The following is a 13226-nucleotide window of genomic DNA, read 5'->3' as shown; positions in this document are numbered from 1 at the left end:
ACACGTGGCAAACAGTGGCTAGCACTGTGTTTATTGTGTTTTTACAGAACTGTTAATGTGGGTTTTAAAATGTTAGGGAGAAATATTGTGTTTTGTGAAATGTGTTTTGTACCTCTGAGCCTCGGTACTTTTTGGCACTTCACCAGTTAACAAATCTGTCATAGTCAAATCCAAACTCAGGATACCATATTAACACAACAATCACACAACACTACAGTTTCTAGGTGGATAGTTAAACTTTAATTGAGTTTTTAAACTGTAAATATGACATCCCAAGCTTCAGGGACTTGCCACGGAGATCCACTAGTCTTTAAGTCACTTGTGTGGCTGGCAGTCCGAGCATTCAGGGATAAACAAGTGCTTACTTTGTGTAAGTCCTCATGATATGATTGCCAGTGTCACTGCTCAGCGGGGGTGATGCAGGAGGCCCAAAGCTTTACATCCTCATGTGGCTGAGTGTGAAATAAGATTCAGCTGCAATGTGAAACTGAATAAAATGTTTGAAATAGAACAATAAGCCAGATATTTTTGAACAGCTGTGTTTAAAGTACCTGCACATGAAAGCTTTTCCGACTGAACACAGTATGAGCGGGGATGCTCTGGGATCGTAGGGATGAGATGGAAAGGGGAGTTTAGGGGACAAAAGTTTGTTACGTTCATGCACCATCTGTCATCATGCTGTCTGTCTATAAACAGAGTAAACGAAGTGTTGATTCTGATGTGGTTATTACCATACAAGATGTTGCATTTTTTTCCTTGAAAAAAACTTTTTTAAAGAATATTTTAATACCTGCATGTCAATGTGACATGGATATTGTTTGTTTACTTTTTGTTATTAAAATTGTATTTTTGTTGCACTGCTTTTGTGCTGCAACTTTCAATGATTTTCATTGTGGATCAAACTGATATTTATTTTCTCAATTAATTGATAGATTGTTTTGTCTATAATTTCTCAGAGCCCAAGTGATGCATTCAGATTTTTAGTTTTGACCAGAACACAGTCCAAAACACTCCAAAAGTCTATTGTAGATAACATTTGTTGGGTAATTTCTTTCCAGATTGAGTAATATTTATTGCTTATCTTGATGAGACTTTACCTGGTTATATGAAGGAAAAAATGAAGAAAAATCACAATTCAATTAAGTTATGTCATTGAAATTAAGCAGAAAAACTTTGAAATAATGCTATTATGTTGACTTTACTCTTACAGCTTAATAAATAAAGCTCATCTCTGTCCCTGCAGGAATGCTCCTCCTGAGCTCTACTCTGACCCACCTGGGTGCAGCCAGTGTGAAGCTCTCAATAACAGCTCAGGATGGGGAGGGTTTAACCTCAGTCAAGCCTGCAGAGGTCACTATCAATGTTTTACGCAGCGCTCAGGCTCCAGCTGTGTTCCAGAGATCACGTTACACCTTTATGGTGCCCGAGGATGCGACGCCAGGGACTCCTGTGGGGACGGTGGAGGCCATAAGCCCAGCAGGTGAGTTTTATATCTGGCAATATCGTAATTTTCTGGTCAGAGAGCAGCATGTTCAGAGGGGATGGTTGAGGCTGATATTACCACAGATTAATATAAGAGTAATCAGATTACCTAATACTAGGGCTGTCAAACGATTAATTTTTCTGATCGCAGAATTTCAACAGTTAATCACGATTAATCGCAACTTTAATCACAGGTTTTCAATTCCATTATTTTGCATTTTAAGCTTTTTTGAAGTCCATATTGAGAAGGTGAAATAATTCTTACCAGATTGTCTTGATTAGTGATCAGATGTTAGCAAAAAACTGCATGGGACTAGCATAAAGTGGGTTTGTCTCCCACAGAACCCATTTTCATTCAGATATCTTGAGGTCAGAGGTCAAGGGTCCCCTGTGAAATGCCCATGCCTTTTTACAGTTGCTGAAATTAGGCCTAACTTTGGAGTGTTATTGTGCTGGACTCAGGTCTTCTAGTTTCATATGATACCAGTATCATCGCTCTAGCTTTAAAGTCAGTGCGGTACTGCCTCTTAAAGACAGGGATGTTGGCCAGTGATTAAAAAATTAACATATTAATTACAGACCTTAATCGCATCACCATTAATACGTTGACACTGACAGCCATACCAAATAATTTTTTTCAAATCAGCGAAAAGGCTGAAATCTGTCTGCATCTTCATCTTCTGCAGATAGTTCCAATAAAATATGTCACATCATAACAAACAGATCAAGTATTCACCAGAAGGAATTAAAGGGGGAAGACAGCATCCTGTTGCCACAGAGTTAGCAAGTTAACTGTGTGCATTTAGCCTATATTTGTTTACATTTTAGCAAATTAGCATCATTAAAAGTTAGTTAATGTGAGGGTCCAAGAGCAGAGGGATGTCGTATGCTGTAAAGCCCTCTGAGGCAAATTGTGTTTTGTGATAATGTTATAAATAAAATTGATCTGACTTAAAAAGTATTTAGAATTGGATATCAGCATCTAATGCTAGCAGTGTACCAATGGATGTGCAAACAATTATCACTGCATTGATTATACTGATGAAAACGTGATGATTCTCAGGCAAGTTCTGATGTTAGAGAGGCTTTTTCCTGTGATTTATGATTGTGGATTTACTGTTTATTTGTGATGGACACTGGAGATGTGGATTTCTTCTGAAAGTTTATGTCACACTGAATTATGTGACTGAATATATGTGTATCATGTGTTATGCAAATTACGGCCAACATGGTTTGAGTTTTTAAGTACCCGACTTGCCTCCAGTGAGCTGTGTGTCACAGCCTCTGCTGCAGCTCCACCTGCTGACTGTAATTATAAGGAGGCCAGATCAGCATGCTGAACTACATCAACTTACTTTGTGTTTATAGAACACCAGCATGCATCTCTCCCTTTCCCCCCAACAACATAATTATAATTAAATACAGAATTACATTTTGCACACGCTTAGAAAGAATATTGCTGCTTAAATACCACCAATTATAGTTAAGAAGTTAGCCATCGCTGCCTCATGTAAGCCAAGGCAGAATTACCTCAATCAATTCCACAAGGTGAGCACTTGTGTCTGACCTATGCTCAATCACTTTTGGCATTTTATAGTGGGGAAAAAAAGTTGAGTTTGTTCAAAATGTCCTTACATGGCACGGTGACCCAGGTGTAATCACCGTCTCCTCTCCATGTGTCTGTTCAAAGAAGTGCACGTCAGGTCATTTGGAAACTTAAAATAGTTTCGCTTTAATTGGCTGCAGCTAAGCATGTGTAGAAATTGATCACTTACTTTTGAAATGCATGACATTTTTTTAAATTATTTTTTATAACTATGTGAGAAGGCTGAACAAATGTAACCTAATATTATGTCCAATTACATAATTTCATAATCAGTGTTGATATAAAGTTAACTAATTGATTAAAAAGGCTCATTTCTCCAGTGCTGGATGTTGCAGAAATGCTGTATTTAGTGGGATTTATCCTGACAGATGACTGTGACAAAGACAATTGAGCGATCGTTGTCATTGTTTAAATCTCTTTCCAGACATAAAGAGGCGAGCAGTTAAAGAGGGGGGTTTAATCTTTAATCCTCCTAAACCACATGCACAGATGACACATGATAACGTGTCAAAGACAGCACAGTTTATCTGTATTCTTAGAAGTCAAAGATAATAATCCTGTCATATTTTTACAGCTGGGCTGGTGAAGGATTTATTGTTATTATAAATATTTATACTATAATTTTTTTGTGTGACTCTTTGTAGTTGAAGGTAAAAGTGAGTTTTACGTGTTATCAGTGAGAGGCAGGGTTATGCTTAAATAAGGTACAGCTGCTTGTATTCTGTATTATATTTAGTCTACAGCAACACAGACTAGAGGCTCCTCTCTCTGTGGAGTTTCATGACACCCCAGTTTTCCAGGATTATCCGTCATAGTCCACTTGTTACACGCCATTAACCCCACTTAGTCCCTTCAGCAGCTGAACCACTCTTTACACTAGACAGTTATTTAAGGTTGTCTAATCACTTAACAGATTAACGCTTCGACTTAAAGCAGAAACAACAGAAACTGGCGTGTTTGAAAGAGGTCGGCGTTAAGCTCTCTGCTTGTTTCAGCTGTTTGTTAGTTACTGTTGAAGCGCAACAAACACTGGGAGGGGATTAGCACGGTCTTCTGAGCTAGACTGTAATTACTTAATGTTACTTAGTGTGTGTGTGTGTTTGTGCAGTGTATTCATTTTGATGCTTTCATGCAAGTAAAATGGTGTATTTGCAATATAGATAGATAGATAGATGCCAGGTTGAGTATTTTTAGTAAATTATTATATGTCTGTCTGTCTGTGGACAGATTCAGTCATGAAACTTTGCAGGTGTGTAGTTGAGATCAAAATGAGGGTTGTACTTAAAGATGGATGTGGTCTGAGCAAGGGAGCCAGAAATAGGTCGGGGTTTGTTTTAAGTATTATTGCAGATGGTGTGATCCCATTGCTATATGGTCTCTAGTTTTATTGTTGCAAGCACTAAAAAACAGCAAATTAAAATTCCAAGGGGTCTGCAGGTCCTTAAAATATCTTAAATATTTTAATTTATAAATTATAATTTTACCTTTTATTTAGGTTATTATTACATTTTATGAGTAGTTAAATAATATCCATTTTGAACTTGTGTGATCTTAATTTGCCACAAATGTTTTATCTAATTTCATTTATCCATATTTTGATTTCTTTTTGTCAAAATGAATCAAGCTTTTATGTGTAAAAATCCATATTTATGATGTTACAAATCTACTACTAAATGTAATTTACTTTATGCTTGCACCTGTTGTTAAAATGCAGATAGACCTATTAACCATATTCCTACGAATATGGAAAGCCTACGACTGCACAGGACTACATATGTATTATTTACCTTTATATTCAACTGCAAAGCTTAAATATGACAGTCTTACATTTTATTAAAAACTATCATGAAAAGGTCTTTCAATTTAAGATTTTGATACCTGTAGACACCCTGGAATTTCATTCACCTCTATTGTTTTAAGGAGGAAGTAGAAATATCTCAGAAGCCTGGACAAATAAAACCAAAACTGTCTGCACAGTTTAATGCAACAACTAATATATTAAGAGAATCAATTTTCATTCTGTCAATAAAACCTCTTTGTCTTTGCAGACTCTCTGGAGTCAGTTTCCTACCGAATCTCCTCTGGAGACCCTCAGGGTTTGTTCTCTGTTCACCCAAAGTCTGGCCTGATCAGCAACGTTAAACGTCTGGACCACGAGTCGCAGCCGTACGCCCTGCTGGTTCTTCAGTCCTACACAGACACGTCTCCAGTTTACAGCACCACACAGGTCAACATCACCATCGCTGACATTAATGACAACTCACCTGTTTTCCCCAAAGTCAGCGACACCATCACTGTGTCCCAAAACACGCTCCCAGGGACAGTGCTCTTCATCGCTCATGCACACGATTATGACAGTGGCACCAACGGAAGAGTGCATTATCACCTGAAAAGTACCAGAAATGGTATGTTTTTTGTCGACCACAGCCTGGGGACAGTTACATTAAATCAGAGTTTACAGGTGGATCACCAGCTGAGGTACAGCCTGGAGATCGTGGCTAAAGACGAAGGCGAACCTTCTTTGAGCTCAACACTGACCCTCATTGTCAATGTGGACCGAACCACTGCTGAAGACGGCCTCGCCTTCGAGACGTTAGTGTACCAGGTAGAGATAGGTGAGGGCTACAGGAAAGATTCCAGGGTCATCCAGGTGAGGGCGCACCGGAGCCGCGGAGCTCACATGTCCAGCTCAGGCCTCACTTACTCATTGGAGGCAGAAGCCGGATTTCCTCCCGCTCCATTTCGGATTCACCCAAAGACGGGATGGTTGTATCTCTCCAATAATCTGGACTATGAGACTGAATCCACATTTCGTTTTCGAGTGTTGGCAACAGCCAGCGAGGCGTCACTGGTAAATATGACGGCTACAGCCACAGTTATCGTGCTGGTGCTGGACATCAATGACAACGCTCCGGTGTTCAGCAGCGATGTCTACTACTTCACTGTGTCAGAGGGGTCATCACCTCAAGGCCTGGTGGGAACAGTCCACGCCATGGATAAGGACTCTGGAAAAAACGCCCAGCTGTCCTACATCCTGCTCACAGATGGGAAGTTCTTTCGCATCAACGCTAAAACGGGTAAAACAAATCACATTAATAACATAATCAACTGGCATGTTTTATCATATATGGAAATCATTCCTTGATTATGTGGGACAGAGAATATCAAAAATTTTCTTGAAGGCATTTCATAGACCAAGAGATGATGGTTGATTGCAGTGAGGAGGCTTGGTTTTCTGTAATATTGTTTATTTATTCACTGTAATTTTTTTTCTTTTATGATATCTGATTGAAGGGCCTATGTGAGGGGAGGAGGGGGGTTCAGAGGGATTTGGCATGTTTGTGTGGAGGAGGGTTGATAAATGTAAAATATGTGTGTAAGTGAAAATTGTCATTTAGCCGTCGTCACATTTTTGTTCTTCTCTCTACCCGTCCAGGTGAAATTATAAACTGGGTGGCGCTGGACCGGGAGCAGCACAGCCAGCACAGTCTGAAGGTGATGGTGACGGATCAGGGCCGCCCTCGTCTCAATGCCACCGCCACTGTTCACATCCTGGTCACTGACATCAATGACAACACTCCACAGTTTACACACCTGCCTGCCAGCAAGGAGCTCAGTGTTCAGGTAGACATGTTGGAAATATTTCCTAATAGATTATAGCACAAAACAAAATCTTTAAAATGCAGCAAAAAGGGCATTACTACTCTTCTTCTAATAATTGTATCTAATTTAATATGAGCCTGAGATCATGTGTTTTTTTTTTCATTTGTATAAGTGAATCACTAAATATGTTCTGTCTCTTTTGATTTATTTCTTTGATACAGACTTCTTCAACAGGAATTTTCGATATTATTATTATTACTATACTATTACTATATACTATTACTATTTACTATTAATTTACATTTCAGCACTTAGGTTACTAAGGGTTTACGTGTTGACTTACATGTTGTAACTAAAAATACATTTTGAGCTTGTAGTTGTGTAGTGTAGTTGACAAAACAATTTCACCACAATAATTTTTAAATTATCTATTGCAGATATGGGCCGGTCTGCCAGCAGGATCCCTGGTCACAAACATGTTTGCCAAAGATTTAGATGCAGGAGAAAATGGAACAGTCACCTTCTCATTGGTGACAGGTGAGTTACATAAATTGCTGTAATGCACTTTAACTGTTACAATACTGCTGATGAGTTTCAGAGTGTCCCCATCTCGTGTCTCTCTCAGTTGGTTTAGAGGAGGAGCGTTTTGGACACTTTGAGATTGACAGTGAAAGTGGAGAAATCCGAACGACGGAGCTGTTCACTCAAAACGCTGCATCATACTACGCTCTGAGAATAACAGCCAAGGACAGCGGAGCCACACCTCTGGAGAACACGGCAGTCATTCATGTACAGGTACAGTCGTCCATTTCATACTGTTACTGCTGGATATACCTTGTACGTATTGATTTAGAGATGCAGAGATGAGTCTTAAATTGTTCAATAAATGATTGTATAACTACATGATTTTTTTTGTAATTCTCTTTTTTTTCTTATGTGAACATACAAGAACAAAATACATAACCAACTAACCATTAAGACATTTCAATTATGTGAAAAGCAAAAAAAGCAGATAAATAAATGAAATAAAAGGATAAATAAAGACAATAGAATGAACAAATAAATACGTGAAAAGAAAATAATGGAACGGTCCTTGAATACACTCCAGTCTATGTAGGCAAAGTACAGAGGCAAAAAATAAGCACAATGATGTGATTTTGCATTAGAAAAGCACACATTTCTAATGAACTTATATTAACAAAGTGTGATCAATGTGTTCAGCATGCTGATCCGAATCGTTACACACTGGAGAGCTTTTTTCCAACCACATGATTTGTTTCACTGCTTTTTTGTTGTTCTTTTTCTTCTTACTGCCTCATTTTTTAATGTTTTAACCTGTAATAGTTTTATATGAATTGTAAAATCTTAAATATTGTGAAAGTGAACCAACAAGCAAAATGACACTGCTTGTGTCTCACCTGCAGATTCATGGATTGGAGGCTCTGTACAGCCACTCTGACCATCAGATTGTGAGGCGTTTTACGGTGAAAGAGGACACGGAGCCCGCCGCTGTCATTGGCTCTGCCAGTGTTTCATATGAAGGAAGATTCCAGTATTCCATCTCAGAGGGTGACGGCAGCATCCACTTCGGCATCGATGGCTCCTCTGGTGACATTTACATTAACCAGCCGCTGGACTACGAGTCGGCCATGCAGTACTTCCTCATGATCCGAGCTGAAGACGTCGACGTCACTCCGGGAGCGAATGTGTCTGTGCTGGTCAGTGTGATAGTGGAGGATGTAAATGACCACACGCCCTGGTTCCCAGACAAACTGGTGATGTTTGGCCTGTGGGAGGACGCCGCGGTGGGATCGCTAGCTTTTGCGTTTCATGCCAGGGATGCTGACGCGACCTTTGCTAACAGTGCCCTCCACTACTCCCTGACCTTTGACCCTAAAATCAGCAGATCCTCATCACGCTTCCCCTTTCAGATCAACCCTCACACAGGGAGCCTGACTGTAACAGCACCTTTAGACCGGGAGACCACGCCCAGCTTCGCCTTCACTGTGACAGCCACCGACCAGGCGAAGGGGAGGGCCGAGCGTAAGCAGGCGTCAGTGACGGCTCAGGTCTTCCTCCTGGACGTGAATGATAACCGGCCGGTGTTTGTATCAGCGGACACAGCTCACGTGATGGAGGATGCAGAGGTGGGGAGTCTGCTGCATCATTTTGTGGCCATAGATGGGGATCTAGGTGAAAACGGGGTCGTCTCCTATGTCATCACAGCCGGAAACAAGAGAGGGTTCTTCACACTGGAGGAGAAAACAGGTGGGATTTTAACAGGCCATGATTAATCAATTACTGATGATCAAATGATAGTCCGGATATCGCTAGGTATCAGTACCCTGCTGTTTTAGCTTTACTGGTGCTATATGTCTGTGACAAGATGGAACAAATGCTGTACAGAAAAAAATAAGCACTGCTTGATTATTTTATTTAATAAATTAAAATAAAAAGTCCACAGATGTGCGTACAGTCCTAAAAGAGTTTGTAGTGCTTACATTGCATAGTTTGGCCATTGAACATACTGTGTTTCAATCTACTTTTTTTATGTGATGTGCTTGTAAGACAAATTACTATTAGCTTTTAAACCCTCAAATATTCATTGGCCTCCAAAATCCAGTATTGATGGTGACTAAATAAGCAGCAATCAAGGTTAAAAAGTTTCTTAAAAAGCATCCTGACCATTCTGCATGATGTTTTGTTTTATTGCATATCAGGTCAGAGAGTTTCATGCTACTTTCTCTTTCAAAAATGAAGGCATCATCATCTAAAAATCCATTGTCTTCCATCTTCTACAGGCCTCTTGTTTCTCTCGGCCCCTCTGGACTATGAGACGCAACGTTTCCATCGTCTGACCATCCGTGCAGTCGACCGCGGCATGCCCTCGCTCTCCTCCACCCAGATCCTGACAGTGGAGGTGGGGGATGTAAACGACCAGTCGCCTGTCTTCAGTGAGAGCATCTATAACGCCAGTGTTGCAGAGAACAGAGATCCTGGAGAACCAGTGGTCAGGGTCTCTGCCACTGACAAAGATTCAGGTAATAATTGTTAACAGATTTTTTTTTGTTTAAAGGGATGCTATACAGGAATTGTTGGTCACTGTAAATGCATTCAGATTTGGTGCCTCCTCCTTACACTGCTTAGCAAGCCACTATTGTCGCAGCCATACATTTGTAGTAATAAATAAGCTGATACTTAAAAAAACTGTCGTCACCTACCTGTCCAACAGAAAACAGGCCAACTCCATGCCGCTCTTCATTCTCTCCCTCAGTGCTCGCCAGCAAAAGCAAAAATTCAAGCCAACTCCATATTTACTCTCATTTTGAAACAAAATAATCTCAACCCAAAATTCACTTGCTTGCTTTTTGCAGAGCTTTCAACCACATGATCTGTATCAGCTCAGTCATGCTGTTATGATGTTGGTTGAGATTGACTATACGACTTGAGGGAAGTTCATTTTTAGGTTTATTTGATGACTGAACTGAACCAAGTCCATGACAACTGGGCAAACTCCACTTGCTCTGATGATAACCATGAGATGAGATTAAAAGCTGTGGGGGGAAAAATTGAGTTGAGTTGCTTATTTACTCAAAATATGAGTCACAGTTTTCTTCTTGTTCTTGTTTTCTTGATTGCAGTGCATACAGTCCAAGAAAAGTACTTTCTTTCCACTTAAAAAGGACACCCACATGTTTTTCTATTGCAGTGATTTTAAAATACAGATACCGTAAATGTTTGGCTTGACACAAATACAGAGAGAGCATTCTTGCTTTTCAGAATAAAGAATGAACAAGGATGACCTTAAGCTCCCACTGATGATGGCATCTGAATTATATCTAAATCTCCCTTCTGCTGATTTTATGAAAACAGAGGTGTTGCATGTTGTGCAGGTTGTAAAAAGTGTGCTGTTGAACTAAATCTTCAACTATATAGCCCCCAAAGACTGGTAATGATGAGGAATTAAAGATAAGTTATAGCTTTTTTTGCCCCAAGGAAAATTGTTATGTAGTAGTTGCAGTACAAATTTGAAAGAGTGCACATACAGAAAAACTAACATAACAGTGGGCGTAAAATTTAACAACTAGGTAACAGTAAGATGTAAGTAAGGTACAATCCAATATATACAATGCCAAAACAAGTTAGTAGTGTGGATGAGGTTGTTTTTAGCACTGTTTGTATACATTGTCAGAGATGAAGCAGTTTGCGTAAGAGATCTAGAGTAGATAGTTAATACATAATGTTCATGAATATGGCCATGGTATTTCCTTTAATGTCACATAATTGCACATTATGTCCTGAGGAGTAATGAGGAGTAATGACAAGAATCAAGTGTAGTCTGACATAAACTGAAGAGTCTGTTTTTCTCTAAAATCCCAATTATGTTTTATTTGACAACTGTTCAATGAGCTGCAGTTTTCAACCAGTAGTATTCAAATTTAGCCTAAAATGTGGAAGTGGAGATGGCAGTGTGCCTCCAGAGTGCCTAGATGGCAGCACTAGCATCCGTCCGTGAGGCCGAACAGCCTCCAACCACAGACTCAGTATGCATAAAACCACATAGTGACAAACAGAAATAAAATTGAACTAAAAAACTAAATGTCTGAGCTCCAAAGTAATGATGTATTTATAAATTATGAAAACATGGTTATATCTTTAGTTTTCCTTTCTGTGGCATTTAAACCTGTTGTAATATCTAAAATACTACGAGGGGAAAAGAGGAAATTCCCCAACAACATTTCTCTGTTTCAGCAGAAGTATAACGGTTGCTTTTTATTATCTTTAAAGCATAGTACCACATGAAAAAATACAGTTGAGCAGCAGCTCTCTCTGCCATGTTTAGGTTAAACCTCAGCCCTGCAGTGAATCAAGGTTATCGTCTGTTTTGTTTCACTCCATTAGCAGTTTAATTGAAACCAACCCCTGCCCCTTTTTCCTCGTGTGTTGTTCCATTTGTGTCTTTTCCACGTGCTGCGTTCACTGTACATCGCAGCAAATCTCATTCATCTAAACCCTAATCATATTCACAAATCTACACGTCAGTCCTGTTTATTTTAACACGTTGTGCGCGGGGCCTCCTAAATCCCATTTCATCTCGTCATGTTGACAGTACGAGTCCTTTTAAATGCCGGAGGTGGAGGGCATGTGGCAGCAGGATCTGTACAGGAGAGGTTTCGATGTGAACTAACATTCTTGGGGGTGAGAATTGTCCAAGAACAGCAAGCACACAGCTCCTCTGGGAGATCTGGAAGGTCCTCTCTCATGATGATTTCCATAATCCAAGCCATCTGTGCCAATAGGCGCCGTGTTTTCATCTGTCTCCTCAAATCGCCTCGTCTGGCAGCTCAGCCCGCTCTCCTACCAGTCTTATTTGATTATCATTTGTGCTGCTTTTTCCCTCCACGACGCTCCCCAAAGATGACCATTGTTTTGTGCCAGAGTTGGATCCAGTTTCCATGTGTTGGAGTCAGTCAGAGGAGATGTGCCATATCAGCGAGTGTGACAGCTAACCCTTGTGTTACTCTGTGTGTCCTGGATTTCACATTGTTGAGAAAATGCTCAGATGTTCACAGGGATTTTTCTTTTTCTTTTTTTTTTTCTATAGCTCGTTCTGTCAGTTTGTTGGTTGGTTGGTCAACAAAAACTTCACCTCTCTTTGGTGTCATTATTTTTTGCCTGAGGAGGCTGGAATCTGGTGTAAAGGCCAAGTGTGTTTTTGTGTCATGCCAGTCGGCTGTAAGGGGGGAGGGTTGCAATGAAAGTGGACCATAACAAGAAGGCATATAACTTCCAAATTGACAAAAATGCTAATGATTTTGTGGAAAGTATCGTCATGAGCTTAAGAACAGCTGATCAACTGTACATACCACTCAGCAAAACAAGGCCACGCATGAATGCAGAGACAGTTTTATTATTCATAGAGTTCTTTTAAGTCACCATAAGTCCAGTTTATAATGTACACATTTTGTATCTCTTGTGCTGAAGCTCTCTTAAACCTTACAATTTATTCTCAGAAGTATGAAGAATTCACTGTCTATGTTTTAAGAATAAGAACATTTAATGACGAATACCCAACATGATCTTATATTCTGAGTCACAGAGTAAGCTAAGTTTTGTTGGTCTGCAGAAAAGACCTTCTAAATTGTTCTGTGAAGCTTCTTGGCATTCACAAATGTTCACTCAACACACTTTTCAGACAGTTAAAAACACCTTTTCTAATGAAATGGGAGTCAAACCAGTTATAAAATCATTGGCAGTGATGTTATTATCTCAACATACAACACCATAGAGAGTTGGCTCACTGAAATTACACTAAAAAACATATTTTTTCACTTAGCTCAAGAAATAAAAATATATATATATACAGCTATAGAACAGGCCGTCAACAGTTTTCAGAAACTTGTTTAAGGAGAAAATACTTTCATTGAAAACTGATCACATCAAGGAAAAGTGAACTCTAATGACGGCATGATGCAGATTTGCATTGCTTTTTCATCTTTCAGCGACACCTGAGGAACACATAGCTTTGACAGAA

The 13226-nt window shown here is 39.7% G+C and overlaps 1 protein-coding gene across 2 annotated transcripts in view; it reads left to right on the top strand.

Annotated features, from left to right (window-relative positions):
- The window catches only part of dchs2 (dachsous cadherin-related 2), a 39328-nt gene that overhangs the window by 9370 nt on the left and 16732 nt on the right, over positions 1 to 13226 (top strand). For both annotated transcript variants that reach the window (XM_042484299.2, XM_088075858.1), the window contains exons 4-10: positions 1244 to 1480; positions 5137 to 6165; positions 6525 to 6712; positions 7129 to 7228; positions 7317 to 7486; positions 8116 to 8959; positions 9493 to 9732. In XM_042484299.2, the coding sequence (XP_042340233.2) occupies positions 1244 to 1480; positions 5137 to 6165; positions 6525 to 6712; positions 7129 to 7228; positions 7317 to 7486; positions 8116 to 8959; positions 9493 to 9732 (2808 nt within the window). The remainder of the gene's footprint in view (positions 1 to 1243; positions 1481 to 5136; positions 6166 to 6524; positions 6713 to 7128; positions 7229 to 7316; positions 7487 to 8115; positions 8960 to 9492; positions 9733 to 13226) is intronic.

This window comes from Plectropomus leopardus, chromosome 3, assembly GCF_026936395.1.
Source record: "Plectropomus leopardus strain MGB_pleo_1.0 chromosome 3, ASM2693639v1, whole genome shotgun sequence".
In the NCBI taxonomy this organism is placed as follows: Eukaryota; Metazoa; Chordata; class Actinopteri; order Perciformes; family Serranidae; genus Plectropomus; species Plectropomus leopardus.
The sequence above is the reverse complement of the archived record's forward strand: the minus strand, read 5'-3'. Positions and strand labels throughout refer to the sequence as shown.